Below are 20,003 nucleotides of genomic sequence, written 5' to 3' on the forward strand. Positions count from 1 at the left end.
TTGATGGAAAGGATGATGCCCAACTTTTTATTTTTTGGCTGTGCAGTGCGGCATTCAGGATCTTAGTTCCCCAACTAGGGATCCAACCCACACCCCCTGCAGTGGAAGTGCAGAGTCTTAACCACTGGACCGCCAGGGAAGTCCCAATGCTCATCTTCTAATAATGAAACATTTTTCCCTGCAATATTTCTGGCTGAGATTTAAATAAGTTTTTCGTGTGCAGTGTATCTACATGAAGTCACCTAATAAGACATTTTTGATTAATACATTTTTAGACCAAAGAGTTCTTAAGTTTTCAAAGAGTAATGATATTCTGGATAAGCTTTTCATCATATGAAAAAAACACACTGATTTACAAATGCTAAAATCATTGAGTTTACTTACCACTCTCCCTCCGACAACCTGGGTTTTATAGGCTCAGGGAGGTAAAGTGTCTTTAACACAAACTTAGCAACAGACTTGGGACTTGAGCCTAGTTTCCTGGATTTCTAGTTCTGTCTACCACCCCAGCTTGCCTTCCTGGTTTATCACTTTAGGTACTAAAGGCTGAATAGAGGTAATTTAGAAATTTTCTATAATCTATTATAGATTATAGATAATCTATAATCTATTCTATCTATAATCTATTCTATCTATATAATCTATATAGATCTATAATCTATATATCTATATAATCTATATAGATCTATAATCTATATATCTATAATAGATTATAGATAATCTATAATCTATTCTATTCTATAATCTATTATAGATTATAATAGAATATATTAATCTATATTCTATTATAATCCATGCATTTGCTTTAGATAGTATATATTTCCCCCACACCACCTGCCCAGCTCTGAACCTGGGCCACACAAACCTGAACTACTGGCAGGACTGTTGGCTGGAAAAGAGTTTGATGGGCATAAAATTAGTAAGTCTTTAATGATGGGTTATTAAACAATGTGTTCTTTGGGTCCTTTAATTAAAAAAATTAAAGGCTTTAAAGGAAATATAAAGACTTGGGACCTAAACTTTAGTAATCTGGAATATCTGCAGAGCTTTCTGGAGTGGAACTGTTAGGGAACAGACAGCTTTTGACCGATAGGTAACAACTGATTGACAATGGAGTTGGGGTGGGAAGAAGAGTGTGGCAGCCACCACCGCTAGAAAAACACGGCAGCTGGAAGAAATGGTCTGTTACTGGAGAACAGTCCGAGCAAGAGTCCTCAAGCAAACAGGATTAAGCCCTTAACAGGCTACGGTTTAACCATTCTTTGGGAATGATGGCTTTATTCTCTATTGCAGTTTCCAAGGTCAAGATCTCTTACTTTACATGGTGTCCAGTAAGGGAGGAATGACCGTGCTAAAGCCAGACTGAATTGTCTTTGACATTTCCACCTCCTTCTTTGGGTCATGGGATCAATTCTTTTGGGCTTGGCCTCTTCAACTCCCCATTAGTTTGAGTCTTTTCTCTAGGACCTAGTCCAGCTGAGGATAACTTGATAATGCTCTGAATGAACATCATTATGGAAAATTTGGAATAGAAAGAAAACTCCCCATTACAGTTCCAACCATACAAAACTTCTTTAGCATCACCACTTCTTTATTTCCGGGGACAATAGCTGAGACTGAGAATTGTTATCATGAGCTCCGGTGTTTGATCCATAGGCTAGAAGCAAGGGTGAAATAGAGAGGAAAGAACGGGATAAGAAGAAGGAGTGGAAGGAAGGGAAAGGGGAAAAAAGATGAGCAGGTGCATATGGCGGGCATGGGAGTGTCCACTGGGATCTTAGTCACACCTGGTTCCTATTCTTCATATTGCCTAACCTTTGACCCCAATAAACGATAGTATAGTTCTTCAAAAAAACTTTTTTTTATTGAAGTATAGTTGATTTACAATGCTGTGCAAATGTATTTCTTCTTGAAGTGGTGCTGTTTGCTTTTGGTGACGTGCCCCAACTTTGAGAGAGGTTCCCTAGTCATCCATCTTGGGAGTTGGGTTTGTCAATTTAGTCAGTTTCTAACAGCCAAATCCCCCGTTTGCTCTCCTCAGCCTGGAGAGCCTTAAGCTAACAGCCCCTGAAAGGCGGAATCCAGCACGCAGATGTGGAGGAATGGGCAGGCCAGATTATCCTTCCACCTCCTTGGGGTCAGGGAAAAAAGGTGGAGGGCGGCAGGGTGCAGTGTGGGGTGGGTACAGACGGCTTCTGGGAGAGCAGTCGGCCTGCATCCAGCCCGTCAGAACGAGGAAGAAGGTGCCGGGTAAGTTTCCTCTTCAGGGAGTAGAATATTTTTTCCCCCTTTTACAGTGAAATTGGAACAGTCCTGGGAAAATGGGACAGGTGTCACCAATCAAGACACGGGGCTGTTTACCCAACTCAGCCGAGGGGCCCTCAGGAAGAGAGAGTCTTGATACGAAGAAAACTACAATTTTTCGAAACACGAGGTAGTCCCTGCAGGTTGGGAATGGGCGTCTGTACGTGGATCGCCCGCTGACTGGTGGACACGGGAGAGGGATGGGCAGTCAGAATGCGCCTCCGAAATGGGAGGCCAGAGGGAACTCTGGGTGCGTTTCTCCAATCTGTTAGAAAGGCTATTTCCAGGTACCTTCCCTGGCACAGCGTGCCCTACTAAACCCACTGCGGCTGGGCTGAGGAGGGGCGGCCCCCCTGGCGAAGAGAGTGTGGGGCAGAGGTTCACTTTTCTCTAAGTCTCTGGGTTTCGGCCGGCGAAGAGAGGGAGAAACCAGGAGGGGCCGAGCTGGAGCGAAGGCCGCTCCAGCCCTGGGGCCGAAGCAGCCTGGGAGGCGCACAGAGCCCGGCCCTGAATCCACCCGCAGCTCGGCCGCCAGATAACCCTGGGAGTTAAGCTCCCAAAGAGAAAACGAGGCAGCGCCTGGCACGTCTTGCGCGTCCCCGGCCGCGAGGCTCCCGGCTCCCTCCTCGCCGCGAGGCCCCCTCCCCCAGCCATAATTGGACACGGGCGCCGATTTTGGTGCAATGCGAATTAGCTCCAGTCGCCCAGTCGGGAGGGCCAGGCAGGCTCGGGGAGCGCCAGCCGCTGGCGGGCGCCGCGCCGCCCGAGTCAACGCCCACCTCCGCTAGCATCCCCGCGGCCGCCGCCTCCCGTCGCCATAACAACGAGCCCCCGCGTTCGACCCCGCGCAGCGCCCGGACGCCCGGGGAGGACGCCCCCGCCCTCGGCGCCCGGCATCCGGGTGGCCTCGCGCCCCCGCCCTCGCCCTCGCCCTCGCCCCCGCCCTGCAGCGTCCTAGCGCAGCGCAGAGGCGCCCTCTCCCGCAGCCGGAGAGGAAAGCCCTCGCGCCCCCGAGACTTGACTTTGCGGAATTAATAAAGCAGCCCCGGGGGGCCGGGGTCCTCCAGCACGCGCCTGGGCGCCCGCACCTGCCTGGGTCCCCCGCACCTGCCCTCTCCTGGGCTCCAGGGCGCGCGCGGCGGCGGGGAGCGTAGCCGGGCGGCGACGGCGGTGCCCCGGCGTCCGGGGCACGGCGTTCCCGGGGAGCAGGACATCCCCGAAGGCGGCAGCACGCGGGAGGCGGGGAGGCGGGAGGCGGCCGGGGCGCGCGGGGAGGGCGGGGAGCCCGCGGGAGGAGGAGGAGGAGGGAGGGAGCAGGGCGGGCGGCTGGGAGGGAGGAGAAGGGAGGCAAGAAAGTAGCAGAAAGTGAGGCTGGCAGCCGGCTGCAAAGGAGCCGGGCGAGTGGCGGCGGCGGCAGGAAGTCTGTGCCCGAGACGCGCAGAAATAAGAGCCAGGGAGGGACCGCGGCGGCGGCGAGAGTGAAAGAGGAAACTGCAGAAGAGGAAGCTCTGCCGCAGCACAAAGTCTCCTCCGGCTCCCGCGCCGAGCATCCCCGCGCCGCCAGCCCAGCCCTCCCGGACCGGCTCGCCGCCGCCGCCGCCCCCGCTGCGCCCGCGCCGCCGCCCCCCCCGCGCCCCCGCGCTCGGGCGCCCCCTCCTTGCGCGCCCACCCCGGCCCCCCGCGTCCCCGGCCGCTCCGCCTCGCCGCCCTCTGCGCACGCCGGCCTCGTCTGCCATGGCCCGGGAGAACGGCGAGAGCAGCTCCTCCTGGAAAAAGCAAGCTGAAGACATCAAGAAAATCTTCGAGTTTAAGGAGACCCTCGGAACGTAAGTGGGGACCGGGGAGTAGAGGGTGGAGATGGCAGCGGCCGCGGGTGCAGAGGTGGCTCCCGCTGCCACCGCCGCCACCACCGCGGTGGGAACCGGCGGGTCGCCGCGTCCTCATTGTCCAGTTCTCGGCTCTGCGTGCCCCCCTGCGTGCCGGCCGCGTGGGTCGCCCCGCGGGCCCGGGTGGGAGCCGCTCCTGGGCGGGGGAGGCTCTGGGCTTTCGGGGTCAGTCGCAGGCGGACGACTTTTCACTTCCCTGACACCGCCGCCCTCTCGACTTCTCCCCACGCGTGACTGTGGGCTGAGCATGGTGGATATTCCTGTTTACTGGCTGCGTGCGTCTACTCACCGTGTGCATGGGTGCACCGTGTCCGCGAGAGACGTGGTCACGAGAAAATCGGGCTCCAGGCATTCCCATTTCTGTCCTTCCGTTATGTATCCTTATAGAATTGACATCCTCACGTACTAGGTGTAGGCAAGACTTTGGATGGCCGCGCAATTAAGGCAGGGAGGAATTTCGCAGTGTTCAGGGTCACGTGTGGGCAGAGCCTTACCTGAGCGTCTGTCCATTTCACCAGGCTCGGCAGCACACGCTGGGGTGCGGGTCGCCAAGGGAGGGTCTGCGAGGGTCGCTGTACCGGTGGTTTCTCTCTAGGGCTGTGTGTAGTCCGAGGCTGGTGGCGGAGTAACCAGAAGTCCATGGCAGGAAGGCTCCGAGCATGTGCTGCTCCATTCAGCTGCTGTTCCCTTTCTGCCCAGGAGTTGGTTTTTGTTTGTTTTGTTGTGGAGTGCCTCAGAATAGGTAGGGAGGCTGATAGTGAAAGAGAATCGGGCACTGCTGGAAGAGTCTGAAATTGGAGTTATTTTCTCCCCTCATGTGATCGGTATCTGTCAGCATATACATTCATACATATATGTGCTGTATGAACCGAACGTTTTGCAGGGGTTCATGGAGGTGTTAATTAGGCTGGGAAGAGATAGACGAGGTGTTTCATACGGGAAATCAGTGTGCTCTTCTCTCCTGTCTTCCTTAAACCCCCTTTATTTGTTATTGTGGTTGGTTTGCTTTTCCAGGACCGCATTTTCAAACCCAGATTGTTTTCTGTCCCATACTCAGGGTCCACTGAGTTGTTTGGTCATTTTCCCTCCCCCAGCCGCGCATCTGCAGTGGTCCCCCAGAGCCCAAGTTGTGAAGGTAGCATCCCTGCCATGCTTCTGATCCTGGGGACGCACACTTGCCGAGGATGAGAATAGGGTCTCCCAGCCGTTGTGCTCGCTTCAGGAACACAGTCTACCTGTGGGTGTAGACTTTCTGTCTGTTGGAAAAAAACAGAAAGGACTTAGACTTTTCATAGAGAGGGGCTTGGGGCTGCCTCTTAGCATGGCCTGTTAAGGGGTGAGGTTTTGTCCATAACTTTAGAAAATTATCATTGAGGTTTATTTGGGTTTGGGGTAGTGACTCTGAGGTGCTTAAGTTGCCGAGAAAGAAGAAGCGTGTGCTTGCTGGTCATCCTGAGACCGATCGCCTCAGATGAGGGGATGGGAGAGAGTGGAGTCCCATCATGAGAGAATGCGTTCCTTTGCCAGGCGCATCTCCACCCGAGCCCCTCGAGCTGGTCCCTCTGCCTGCAGCCTCCAAGCAGACGGATGCAGCTCCCCTGACTGCCTCCTGCTCCCCGGAGAGCCGGGTAGCTGCCCCTCTGCCGTGGCTGGGCTGCTCAGCCCCATGAGCTGTGGCTTCATTGAGTGGCTCCTGCTGTGGCAGGTGCTGTTTGGGTATGACTGCTGGTGGTTCCACCTCTGGGCAGGATGGGGACTTGACTCATGGTGACGGAGAGACTGTACAGCTCTTGCAGAACAACCTCTTGGACTCTGGCCACATTCCCCGTGAACCTGAGGATGGGTCTCTGTTAGGGTTCCAAAGCTTTGCCTTCTGTCTTGGAAAGAATTCTTTGAAAAGAAGCTTCCCGCTATGGTCCTGTAGTGCTGACAGGGGTTCTAGAAGAGTGAAACACAAACAATAAAATGATCAAAATGTTTTCACTCTGACCCAGCAATCCCACTACTGGGCATATACCCTGAGAAAACCATAATCCAAAGAGAGTCATGTACCAAAACGTTCATTGCAGCTCTATTTACAATAGCCAGGACATGGAAGCAACCTAAGTGTCCATCAACAGATGAATGGATAAAGAAGATGTGACACATATATACAATGGACTATTACTCAGCCGTAAAAAGGAATGAAATTGAGCTACTTGTAATGAGGTGGATAGACCTGGAGTCTGTCATACAGAGTGAAGTAAGTCAGAAAGAGAAAGACAAATACCGTATGCTAACACATATATATGGAATTTAAGAAAAAAAATGTCATGAAGAACCTTGGGGTAAGACAGGAATAAAGACACAGACCTACTAGAGAACGGACTTGAGGATATGGGGAGGGGGAAGGGTGAGCTGTGACAAAGTGAGAGAGAGGCATGGACATATATACACTATCCAACGTAAGGTAGATAGCTAGTGGGAAGCAGCTGCATAGCACAGGGAGATCAGCTCAGTGCTTTGTGACCGCCTGGAGGGGTGGGATAGGGAGGGTGGGAGGGAGGGAGACGCAAGAGGGAAGAGATATGCGGACATATGTATATGTATAACTGATTCACTTTGTTATAAAGCAGAAACCAACACACCATTGTAAAGCAATTATACTCCAATAAAGATGTAAAAAAAAATGTTTTCACTCAATAGCATGATAATAATAATAGTAGTAGTAGTAAAGGTAGGTGACTTTATTAAATGAATACCAAGAACCAGTTGTTATTCTAAGTGCCTTAGGTATAGTAACTCATTTTACTCTCACGGTAACCTGATGAAGTGGGTATTTACTTTTATCCCCACTTGGCAGATGGAAAAACTGAGGCAGCAGAGAAATTATGTGACCTGCCAAACCGGAGCTACTTATTAAGTGGAGCTGATATTCGAATCTAGGCAGAACAACTTGTGATTATGCATGTGGGGTTGAGCCCCTCTGGGGATTATGTAACAGCAAATGTTAATAATAATTTGACTAACTTTAGTATTTGGAAAGCTAATTTTAATATTAAGGTAAAGAAAACCTAATTATCCAAACATGTAACATGTGAAAGCTTTTGGGTTATCAACACCTTTTTGTCTCTTGGACTTTCTAGAAGTGGTCCGAAGTTCAGGATGCCTGTTTCGCCCTGGGCCAAGTCCAGTGATCCTGAGCTGAGTCTAAGTAGAGGTCACTTCTGGTTCTGTTAGTGTGGATTTTGGCTTTGGGCTCTACACTTGTTTGCAGTGGAACCTAGCATCCGTCAGGGGTGTCAACAGTTACAATTGGGATTCATTTCCAAGGTACTCTGCAGGCCCCATCATTTTGTTTGTCACACTTTTACCATATGCCTTTAGGATCCTAAGGCAGGAAAGCCCTGCCAGGAGCCAGATTGTCAGCCCACAGTGTTAAAATGCTTTTAAAATAAAGCACTGTGAAGGCTCAAGGAGCGCTCACTTGGCAAAACCTTGTAATCTGATATCTGGCTGCCTGATCCCCGTACCTTTCCATGCAGAGCACAGCCTCTACCGTTGAAGGCCAGAGGATCAAGCCATTTAGACCATGTGGTCCGCGGGACCTTGCTGGAGGGTGGGAGCCGAATGGGAGTGAAGGGTGGCCCAGAAGGGTGGGAAGAGAGCTGGAGGAAGCAAAGGACAGCATAGGGGAAGGAACCCACTGTGTGGTTTGGACCTGGGTTTTCTGATGCACCCCTGAGTCAGGCCTCAGGAGAAACCTCTCAACTTATGACCTTCAGTGTGGCTCCCTCCCTTTGAAGGGGAATCCCAGGCCCTAACCTTGGCTCTGAACAAGGTGGGAAGGCTTAATTACTGTTTATTAATCAACGCCGTGTTTTCAGATCCCTGCCTGGCACGCCAGATTAATGTGGGATCAAATAAATGTTGTGTAACAGCAATTAGGAGTCGTAAACATTTCTGCGGAGTGTTTGCCGAGGCCGTTCAGGCCATCTCTACCGTAGGTGTCTTTCCACGTCTTCTGAGCCAAGACAATGAAAAGAGGCCATTTGGAGAAAGATACAGATGGGAAGAAAGGTTTGACCGTGGTGTCCAGGAAGTACCCCAGACTCATGGAAGTGGCTTCTGTAATTGCCACGCCATGAAAGGCATCTGAACAGAGGAGGCCCTGAGAGTTGACACAGAATGCTTCTCCCGATATACCTCATTTGTCCCCCCAGAGTATGGAAATGGCATGTTCTGGAAAATAGATCTTCATCTCTGCAGGGTATGAATACACGCTTTTCCTACAGACCGAATGTTTTGTGTTGAAGTAATTGCTGTTTGTGGGGGGCTGGAGCGGGCACCATGGAGGCCTTGGGCCTGGGCTCAAGGTCTGAGTCAGCCGCTGCTGGGGTGTGTGGCCTGTGGGCTGCTTGGTCATTTTTCCACATGACCTGGTCTTAGCTTCCTCACCTGTAAAATCAGGGGGAGGGCAAGGAAGATGGGATGATTTTCAAGTGCCCTTACAACCCTAAGATTTTTTTGGCTTGTCTAGGTAACGAAGGCACTCACTATAATTTTTCGGGAGCTTACATGTGTAGCTAGAGCAGCTTAGCCCTATTTGGAGGGACATTTTTATGGCCAGGCTAGTAGCAAAGTGATACAGCTCAGGACAGGAAGTGTTATCCCACTTGATGTCAGTAGCACAATGCCTTTGCTTTTTCATGAAATGAGTGCCTGCTGGGTGCTGCTTTAGGAGGAGTATAAATAGAAATTTCTGTGGGACCAGCGCTGTCCTTTCCCACTAGTATCTTCCGTACATGCCTTGTTCTGAAATTGCTCAATCAGTACACCTGTTGAGGACACAGATTATTGATTTATCTGAAAGCCCGGGTAGAACACAGACTCACCTGTTCTTTTGTGGGAGGCAGGTGTGTGTGCGGGTGTAGGGGGAGAGGGAGATTGCAGAGCTATCCGAGGTGATTTGTGTGTTTGACCGACTGATTTAAGAGTAATTTTTCTGAGACTACTCAAAATTTTAGTCTGTGAAAAGCATTTAAAAGAGTATTACCCAGAGGAGCAGAGAGGTGGGCAGCCCCCAGAGTGCCCCCCGAGGGTATCCCAGCTGCGGCATTGGTTAGAAGTTTGCATTTTTCAGCCCTTTGTTTGAGGCGTGATATAAATTCAGCCTCTTGTACATTTAAAAATATCTATCGAACACCTGCTATATTCTAGGCACCGGTGCACGGTAGCGGGGAGTACAGCAGCGAACAAGCAGACACAAATGCCTGCTTTCCTGGAGCTCACATTCTGGTGAGGAAGCCAGAAAATAAAAAAAAACACACATGAATCAGGAAGATGCAGAGTATGTTATCTAGTATACACGTTAGGGGAGAAATGAAGCAGGGAACGGGGATTTTTGGGAGGGGGAGGTGATGGTGGCTTGAAGCAGGGTAGCCAGGGAGGGCCTGGCTGAAGAGCTGCTATTTGAATAAAGATCTGGAGGCTGCATTGGGGTAGCTGAAGGTAAAATGTTCCGGTCGGAGGGAACAGCAAGGGCTGTTTTGAGCAGAGGTGTACCTTGACCTGACTCAGGTGTTTCCATCATGGCTGTGGTTGCTGTGTTGAGAATGAATGGGCGGGTTCAAGGGCAGAAGCGGGAGGACCAGCTCGGAGGCTATGGAAACCATCCAGGGGAGAGAGAATGGTGGTGGAGGACTGGAGTGCTGCTCTGGGGGTGATGAGAAGTGGTTGGATTCTGGAAACATGTGGAAGGGAGAGCCGATAGGAATTGCTGGTAGGTTGGGTGTGGGATGTGAGATTCGCCGGGGATTTGGGGTTGGAAGAAAGATGCTGTTTGTTGCTTTCGGTCAGTTTTGTTCCAAGGATTTTCTGAGCACCTGCTCTGTGGGCACAGCAGGGCTGTCCATGTTCTGGGAAGCTCTTGGAAAGAGTTTGGAGGGAAAACTCAACATCCTTTGGGCTCCTGGGTTCTCCTTGTGAGGGACTCTTGGATTTATTTATTTGTTTATTTTAAAAAAATTAAAAAAAATCTTTGGCCACACCACGCGACATGTGGGATCTTAGTTCCCCCACCAGGGATTGAACCTGCGCCCCTTGCATTGGTAGCATGGAGTTTTTTGTTTTTTTTTAACATCTTTATTGGAGTGTAATTGCTTTACAATGTTGTGTTAGTTTCTGCTGTATAACAAAGTGAATCAGCTATATGTATACATATACCTCATATCCCCTCCCTCTTGCGTCTCCCTCCCACCCTCCCTATCCCATTGGTCTAGGTGGTTATAGGGCACCGAGCTGATCTCCCTGTGCTATGAGGCTGCTTCCCACTAGCAATCTATTTTACATTTGGCAGTGTGTATATGTCCATGCCACTCTCTCACTTTGTCCCAGCTTACCCTTCCCCCTCCCCATATCCTCAGGTCCATTCTCTAGTAGGTCTGTGTCTTTATTCCCGTCCTGCCCCTAGGTTCTTCATGACCCTTTTTTTTTTAAGATTCCATATATATGTGTTAGCATATGGTATTTGTTTTTCTCTTTCTGACTTACTTCACTCTGTATGACAGACTCTAGGTCCATCCACCTCACTACAGATGACTCAATTTCGTTCCTTTTTATGGCTGAGTAATATTCCATTATATATATATATATGTGCCACATCTTCTTTATCCGTTCATCCGATGATGGACACTTAGGTTGCTTCCTGGCTATTGTAAATAGAGCTGCAATGAACATTGTGGTACATGACTCTTTTTGAATTATGGTTTTCTCAGGGTATATGCCCAGTAGTGGGATTGCTGGGTCATATGGTAGTTCTATTTTTAGTTTTTTAAGGAACCGCCATACTGTTCTCCATAGTGGCTGTATCAATTTACATTCCCACCAATAGTGCAAGAGGGTTCCCTATTCTCCACACCCTCTGGAAGCATGGAGTCTCAACCACTGGACTTGCCAGGGAAGTCCCAAGGGACCATTGGATTTTAGGGCTAATCTCTTTCTTTCCAAGAGCTTGTGTCTGGGATGGGCTTTTGAAATATCACAGGGGGAAGTCATGATAGGCTGGACATTTGAGCAGCTGGACGAACTGCTTAACTTCCTGTGAAAATGCTGGGTTTTGTCTCTAGAATTATCAACAGGAAGATCACTTTGACAGGTTTGTAGGTTACCTACAACTCTCCCACTTGATTTGGGAATTAAAGCCCAGACGTTCTGTGAAAAATAATAAACATGCAAACTCCTGCTACGTCTTTCTTTGATAGGATGTTTTATGTTTGGAGAGAAAAAAGCCAAAAGTTTTTCTTGGTTGCAAAAAAGATAAACCCTCGTGGCCTTACTGATTAGTACGGTGGGATCTGGGAAATTGCACTTTTTAGAGCTTGGTCCCAGAGGGGCTAATGAAGACTAGGTCTCAAGTAGAAATTTCTGGATCAAACTTGGCAACCGAGTGGACAATAATTAAACTTGGCAGGTGGACTTTCTTGTCCTCTCAGAGGAGGATTTTAGGGGTTAACTTGTTGAGCTTTTTTTTGGCTGGGTCTCCATAAATCCCTTTAATCTTTCCTTTCCCCAAATAAATCTCCGTAAATCCCCTTCAATCTCTCTCCTTCTCCACCTCTCCCCTCTGGGAGGGCTTAGCATTGGTCCAGCAGGGCACTGTCACATTATTGGACAGCTTACACCCACAAGGGTGGACCCCAGGACCTCACATTGCCTCCAGTCCTCATGAGATTTTGCAGGAATCGCCAGGGAGCCCACAGCCCCTGGGGACACATTTCTTTAATTGAAGAATGAACCGCTTATGGGTGGCCAGCACGAAGCCTGGAGCCTGACTCAAGATGGTCCATCCAATGCACAGGGACACATGGACCCTGGGAGACATGCCAGCATTACCTTCTTTTGCAGTTCACGTTGGGTGCCTCCCTTTGACTCCCTGTGGTGCAGGAGATCACCTTTTCCTTGGGCTAGTTTTCTGTTAGACCCTTCTTGATTTTTTCAAAATGTTTATGATGCAGTATGTGGATTCTTCAGGTTCGAATCAGACCAGATGGATGCCACAGGCCAAGTTCATTCCATGGCAGACCAAGTTCATTCCCTGTCTCCAGTGGTCAGCTGTGGGTCTCGTGCTGTTTTTCCTAGTATTTCAGCAGGATTCAGAGGTGGAGGAATGCGTTTCTTGGTTAACACCAGATCTTGAGGATAAGCCTAAAGACAGCATATTGGCTGAGGCCAGGCAGGGGAGGCATCAGGAGGCAATGAACCGTACTAGAAAGGCAGCTCCAGCACCACCCTTCATAGCTGCATCCCTCTTGATGTCCATCCTTCATCTTTCTGGATTAAGATGCAGATGGAAGTTGCCGCTTGTGGGATTCCTGTAAGGATTCAGTGCCATCTCTGAGGTGCCTGGCACATAACTGGGATTGAGTAAACAGCAGCTGCTGTCAGGTTTTACTTGCCTTCAGCAGCTGTGGTAGAGGATAGCTACCCTCAGATATTCAGGGCCAGCGCTGTGAGGAGGAACATGTCAGTGTCTGTTGGAAATTGATTTTTGGAAGCTCCTGGGGCAGAGATGCAGAACAGTGCATACTTAACCTCCCCCCACAAAGTTGATTTAAGAGACCATCAACAAGTCCTCTGTCAACCAGGGAAGAACATTCGCTGGATATTCCGCGGGGCGCAGTCCTGAGCTGCTGAGAACGGAGGTCAGCAGGCCATGGGTGCACATCCTGGGTCCACTGATTCCTAGCTATTAGGTTTTGGGCAAATGATGTCACCGTTCTCGGCCTCGTGCCCTCATCTGCACAACGGGCTAACACTAGCACCCGATCTAAGGGTTGCAATGAAGGTTAGATGAGGGCGCGTGGAAACCCCTTAGTGCATGGACATGGCTGTGAATCTGTGTGCAGGAAATGCTCCTTCTCTCTCCTTAGCCCCTGCGGGGCTGACACCCTGCTCCTCAGAGGCCACGTTCCCAGATTTGGGGGGTCCATTGCACCATCCAACACATGCTTCCCACAGGAGGCTGGTTGGTTCCCCTGGCGCTGGTGTTCACCAAGAGCCTCATCCCCAAACGTCCTCCAGGCCAGCTCGCATGTTGAGTGACCTAGTTTGCTGCATACATAGACTCATCCCCTCCCTGGGTTATGTCATCAGCTTTGTCTCTCTGCACCTCTCCCTGCACCCTGAGCTGCTTTTTTTTTTTTCTTCAGTCTATCTCTACATCAGCTTGTGCAAGACGCTCTTCTAACTGCAGTTTCTGTTGTCGCCAACAGCACTTAGATCTTGGTGCAGCTGTGGCCCTTCTTGAAGCTGAAACGTGCTTCTTTCTGGGAATGGCTTCAGTCTTACCTGCTTTGGTTTCTGATTGAAAATAACGTTTGGCTTGGAGGACTGGAGTAACTTGTTGCTTACAGTATTCCAAAACGTCACTGACTTTTGTGAGTTTAAATTCTCTAGTGAGTTTATTTTAATGCTAGAGTTTTCAAAAATGGCAATGTGTCTAGGTATAGACCGCATGAACGTGCATAACAATTTACTCCAAAATAACCTTATCAGGGACTGTGTGATGGAGGGTGGGAGATCTCAGAAGTTTAATTTCCCAGGTTGCAGCATGTAGATAAAACAGTCGCAGAGCTCATGTCTGAATCGGGTGAAATCCCTCATCTTGGCTTCTCCATGTTAGACCTTTCCATGGCCTGACCAGGTCTGGGGTCACAGATTATTGGTACCTCTGCAGTGCAGTGAGCATGGGAAGAAGAGGCTTCCCAACTGGACAGAGTCAATGTTTTTACTGGTTGAGAGGCCCCCTCTCTGATGTTTATAACCACGGCTTACATCACTGAAATTGCTTTTACTCCAAACTGGATTAGGGGCTGTAAGTGGAATCCTAAAGGTATCATATTCAACAAATATGACACCTGCACACAATGCCGTCCCCTCCCACCAAGGCCCACAGTGTTGTGGGCAAAAAAACAAGAAGGAAATGAAGCTGTGCTAAGTGGAGAGGTCTGGTGGGATGATGGGGGGAGGGCAGACACCCCAGGGCCCCTGCCCCCTGCCCCCCTGGGCTCTTCCCATTTCTTTAACCTTCATAAAAATGGCTGCTCGAAATTTGCCTTAAAACATTAGAAGATACGAATGCCTTGAAATAGGTTGAGAGACCAGCCATCTGTGATGTAAGTGATTTTAAAGAAAGTGCTTTTTCCTCCCACGTGAAACTGACAAGAACTAGCAGTTTGGCTGGAAGACGGGAGGAAAGTAGGTAATTGTGGTTTTGGAGCTTTGGGGGGGGGAAGTGGGGAGGTGCAAATGAGTTCCAAACTGGGAAGTTGAAGGCCAAGTGAGGCAACTGGGAGAAGGATCCCAGGCCGACCGACTGATTAAATAAACTGGGTTCTGGAGCCTCCCTGGTGGTCCAGTGGTTAGGACTGTGCTTCCACTGCAGGGGGTGCGGGTTCGATCCCTGGTCGTGGAACTAAGATCCCATGTGCTACATGGCCAAAAACAAACAAACAAACAAAACTGGGTCCTAGACTGGCCCGGGCTCCGAAAGGGAGGCTGCTGTAGTACTGCCTCTGTGACCTCCCCCCTCCCCTCCTCCCCCAGCACAGCCCCGGCTCCCAGGACCCGGCTGGGATATCCACACTGTCATTCAGCCTCACTGGGCATTGGTACTCAAGGCTTCTCTAGGTGTGAGCGGGCTCCTTACCCCATGAGACATTTCACTTTCCTTAAAAAATATGCCTTGAACAACCACCACACCCAAAAGGTGAAAATGAACTTCGGGGGCAGACCTTGTATAAAAGTTGGGGGGCTTCCCTGGTGGCACAGTGGTTGAGAGTCTGCCTGCCGATGCAGGGGACGTGGGTTCGTGCCCCGGTCCGGGAAGATCCCACATGCCGCGGAGCGGCTGGGTCCGTGAGCCATGGCCGCTGAGCCTGTGCTCCGCAACGGGAGAGGCCACAACAGTGAGAGGCCCGCGTAAAGTTGTGATAAAGCCTGTTGAATAAAAAGAAATTCATTAAAAAAAAATTAAAAAAAAAAAAAGTTGGGGACAGCCTGTATCTGGCTGTCGTGTACAGGAACGATGCTGCTGGGATTCGCTCTGCCTGCGTTAGCATGGCCAGTGTCAATGAAATTTGTGGTCCTAGTCATGATAAAAAACCTCTGATGTTGACTTTTCAGGGCCCTCTTGGCTCCTTTGACAGCTGGGAAATAGAAGACATAATGTTTGGGTGTGTGTGTTTCTTAATTGTGATTAAAAAATGCATAACTTAAAATTTACCATCTTGACAATTCTTAAGTCTTTAGGGCCCTTTTGGCTCCTTTGACAGTTGGGAGTTAGAAGACCTCGTATTTCAGTGTGTGTGTTTTTAAGTTGTGGTTAAAAAAAATGCATAACCTAAAATTTACCATCTTAACCATTTTTTTTTTAAATAAAATTATTTATTTATTTATTTTTGGCTGCGTTGGGTCTTCGTTGCTGCGCACGGGCTTTCTCTAGTTGCGGCGAGCGGGGGCTACTCTTTGTTGTGGTGCGCGGGCTTCTCATTGCAGTGGCTTCTCTTGTTGCCGAGCACGGGCTCTAGGTGCATGGGCTTCAGTAGTTGTGGCTCGCGGGTTCTAGAGCGCAGGCTCAGTAGATGTGGTGCATGGGCTCAGTAGTTGTGGCTCGCAGGCTCTAGAGCGCAGGCTCAGTAGTTGTGGTGCACGGGCTTAGTTGCTCTACGGCATGTGAGATCTTCCCGGACCAGGGCTCGAACCCATGTCCCCTGCATTGGAAGGTGGATTCTTAATCACTGTGCCACCAAGGAAGCCCCCATCTTAATCGTTTTTAAGCCTATAGTTCAGTGGCACTAAGGACATTCATGTTGCTGTGCAACCACCACCACCATCCATCTCCAGAACCTTTTCATCTTCCCAAAGTGAAGCTTTATCTCCATTAAACACTCACTCTCCACTTCCCCTCCCTCCGGCCCCTGGCAACCCCCATTCTGCCTTCTGTCTCTGTGGATTCAGCTACTCTAGGTATCTCCTATAGGTGGAATCAGACAATTTTGTCATTTTGTGTCTAGTGTATTTTATTTAGCGTAATGTCCTCAGGGTTTTTGCCTGCCCTTTTAAGGCCGAATAATATTCTATTGTATGGCTAGACCACATTTTGTTTATTCATTCCTTTTTTTTTTTTCTTGCGGTACGCGGGCCTCTCACTCCTGTGGCCTCTCCCGTTGCGGAGCACAGGCTCTGGACGCACAGGCCCAGCAGCCATGGCCCATGGGCCCAGCCGCTCCGCGGCATGTGGGATCTTCCCAGACCGGGGCATGAACCCGCGTCCCCTGCACCGGCAGGCGGACTCCCAGCCACTGTGCCACCAGGGAAGCCCTATCCATTCTTGATGAACACTTGGGGCTGCTTCTGCCTTTTGGGTTTTGTGAATAATGCTTTATGAGCATGGCTGTCCCTCTTCAAGTCCCTGCTTTCAATTCTTTTGGTTCTTTCATTTCATACCCAGAAGTGGAGTTGCTGGGTCATGTGGTAATTCTGTGCCTTATTTTTTGAAGTACTCGCAGACAGTTTTGTGCAGCTCTGTGGTGTTTTGCAGTTTGCAAAATACTTTTACATCCACGATTCCTGCTGCGCCTTAGGACAGCCCTGCGAGTGGAGACAAATCATTGCCCTCATTTTACAGAGAAGAACATGGAGGTTCTGAGAGGAGATGAGTCAGGAGAAAAGGTTGCTCAGTGGCGCTTGGAGGTTGGAGCGTCTTCCGACTCTGAACTCAGTGCTCTTTCTCCCCCATTGTGCTGCTTACAAGCTGGTTAGTGGGGACAGTGGGAACAGAGAACACTGATGGATGAAAAAGGTACGTCCTCATTCTGTGGATGTGGTGTGGTTAGGAGACCATCGGAGCCCGTTGTGTGCTGTCAACCAGCTCTCGTTTGTAACCTTGCTGATTCCATGGTGTAACTACTCCCACTGGAACCACTTAAAGCTACCCCTGTTTTAACAACCAATTGCAGAATTCTTTTTTTTTTTTAATTAATTAATTTATTTTTGGCTGTGTTGGGTCTTTATTGCTGCATGCAGGCTTTTCTCTAGTTGCGGTGAGCGGGGGCTACTCTTAGTGGTGGTGCGTGGGCTTCTCGTTGCAGTGGCCTCTCTTGTTGTGGAGCATGGGCTCTAGGCTTCAGTAGTTGTGGCTTGCAGGCTCAGTAGTTGTGGCTAGTGGGCTCTAGAGCACAGGCTCGGTAGTTGTGGCACACGGGCTTAGTTGCTCCGTGGCATTTGGGATCTTCCCTGACCAGGGCTCGAACCCGTCTCCCCTGCATTGACAGGCGGTTTCTTAACCACTCTGCCACCAGGGAAGCCTCCAAAATTCTTGAATGAGGCTCTTGTGAGCACGTGTGAGTTGACTCAGCACACCTTTGGAGGAAGTTGACGTCAGGAGATCTGAGTTCAGTTCTGGCTCTGTAGCTTCAGAAGTGTGGAACCTTGGTCATATCCTCTCTACGTCTGGATTACCTTGTTTGTTAAATGGGGATAATGACACCTGCTTCCATTACAGACCTGTGGTAAGGCCTGAATGAGATAAGGTATGTGCAGTAAGGCTTTATACAAATAGAAGATATTATTATGTTGCAAAGATTATAGCTTTAAAATAGTTCTTTCTCATAAATGTTGGTGTCATGCATACTCTTTGGAACCTAGCTATCATCTTTTGGGCACGGTTCCCGAGAAGTTGGGCCATGGTCAGCCTTGACGCTGAAAGCATCAATGCAAAACCCAAAGTTTCATAGTATATTTTATCTAGGCCTGTTCAAGTGTATGTTGTTTTTGTTCTCAGTGTTTAAGCAATTGGTACGTTCAGAAAAATTCTTTAAAAATTATAAAAAGGACATGTCATCCTGGTAGAGAATTTAAAAAATATGGAAGAGTATAAGGAAGATGATGAGAACTAGGTGGCTGGATGGGTCTTGGGTCATCAGTTCCTCTAGGGGGCGGGGAGATCTCAGGAGAGACCCCAGCGGTCAGCGTTTGGGGGTGGGTCTCTGGGGGGGTGAGGTGGGGCTGTGGTTATTCACTCACTGCTGTGGAGATATTCCAGTATTTTACCAACTGGTCTGATTGGACCACTGCACGCCGGTTGAGTATCGGCTCTGGAAATAGGAGTGGTGGTCTTTGTTGGATGCGGTGGGTGTCTGATTTTTTTCAGGGTGCCGGTAGTTTGTGTTAGTTTGGTGCTGGTGGTGATGCCATCATTGGGATTATTGCCATGATTACCCTCTCTACTCTCATCACCACCTGTAAACACCTTCAGAGTCAGCAGTGGGACAGAACCAGGTGCCAACAGGAGCCCCTGCTCAGCAGGCTTCCAATGGGCTAATCACGTATGTGAGAAGAAGGAGGTAAAAAAAATATTCATATCCAAGTGTGCCTGACTCCCCTCGGTTGGCGTAGGACCCAGGAACCTAGATTCTCAGTCACTTCATGGCATGAAATAATTACTGTTCACTATGGACTGAATATCTGTGTCACCCCAAATTCATGTGTTGAAATCTAACACCCAAGGTGATGGTATTAGGAGGTGGATATTAGCATAATATCCTCAAGGTTTATCCACATGGTAGCATGTGTTAAAATTGCCTCCCTTGGGCTTTGGGAGGTGATTAAGTCATGAAGGTGGAGCCCTCTCAAATGGAATTAGTGCCCTTATAAATGAGACCCCAGAGAGCTCCTTTGCCCCCTCCACCATATGAGGACACAGCGAGAAGGCAGTTGCCTTCTCGAGCTAGGAAGTGGGCTCTTACCAGACCCCAGCTCTGCCCATGTCTTCATCTTGGACTTCTGGGGGCCCTGCTTGGCTGGTGAGGCTCCCAGGCAGGGTTCCAGTGGGGCATGGACGTGGCAGCCTCTGAGTCTTCAGGATCAGTGTGGCCGCTCTCCCCACCCCTCAGGGCTGTTCCTGGTGGCCTTCCTTTCCTGCAGGAATTCTTGAATGTATAATATATTCCCTAAGTGTGATCTCATCCTGGGATCGCAGGAATGGTCCAGGTAGATGCAGGGGCCTCCAAAAAGCTTGGTTAATCGTGAAGGTACTAAGAGCTGGGTGTCCTTCCAAAGCTTTCCAGGAATTGGGAGTTTGAGGTCTCTTCTTCTAGCATGGCCAGGGGGTCAGGCCCTAACCCTGCAGAAAACTTCTGGGTTCATTGAACCCTGAGTAAACTGGGCCCCTCTTTACAAGCCAGGTCTGCCCCATAGGAATGAGGGAAACTTGAACTAGTCCTGGTGCTGGAAATTCCAATGGGTTTGTCTGGCCAAAACCATCTGGAAATGTGCCTTCATTTAGTTGCCTCGGTCAGGCTTCAGATAAGACTTTGGGGAATTGTGAGACTGATTCCACAGTTTTTTCTTTTAAAAAAAAAATCATCAGATATTATAGACAGAGATTCTGCTCTGTGCCAGGCACTACGGAAGTGCTGATAAGACAAAATGTGGTTCTTGTCCCTGGGGAACTTTTGGGGGGGACAAACATGTAATTACACTTCAGTGTGATAGTGCTGCATGGTGGGCACACAATATGGAAGCTGCAAAGAGGGGCACCTTGCCAGAATTGGGGCTCAGGGACGGTGAGCTGGGCTGTTGCCTAAAAAGTCAGCAGTGGAAAAGATCTAGCATTCTTCATTACTTAAAGAGCTCCTGCTTTATGCCAAAGAGAAAGCTGGCTTCTGTAAGACAAAGGAAACATATAGTTTTAATAATAATAATAGCAACCATTTATTGAGCACTTACTAGGTGCTAGGCAGTATGCCAACTACAGTATTTTACATGAATTTT

General features: G+C 49.4%; 1 protein-coding gene across 2 annotated transcripts in view; it reads left to right on the forward strand.

Annotated features, from left to right (window-relative positions):
- The first annotated feature begins 4,016 nt into the window (after positions 1-4,016).
- Positions 4,017-20,003, forward strand: part of CAMK1D (calcium/calmodulin dependent protein kinase ID) — a 412,151-nt gene continuing 396,164 nt past the window's right edge. For both annotated transcript variants that reach the window (XM_082843845.1, XM_082843846.1), the window contains exon 1: positions 4,017-4,130. In XM_082843845.1, coding sequence (XP_082699971.1) covers positions 4,039-4,130 — 92 coding nt within the window. In that variant the 5' untranslated portion in view covers positions 4,017-4,038. The remainder of the gene's footprint in view (positions 4,131-20,003) is intronic.

The sequence above is a fragment of the Leucopleurus acutus genome, assembly GCF_964270905.1.
Source record: "Leucopleurus acutus genome assembly, chromosome: 1".
NCBI classification, from domain to species: domain Eukaryota; kingdom Metazoa; phylum Chordata; class Mammalia; order Artiodactyla; family Delphinidae; genus Leucopleurus; species Leucopleurus acutus.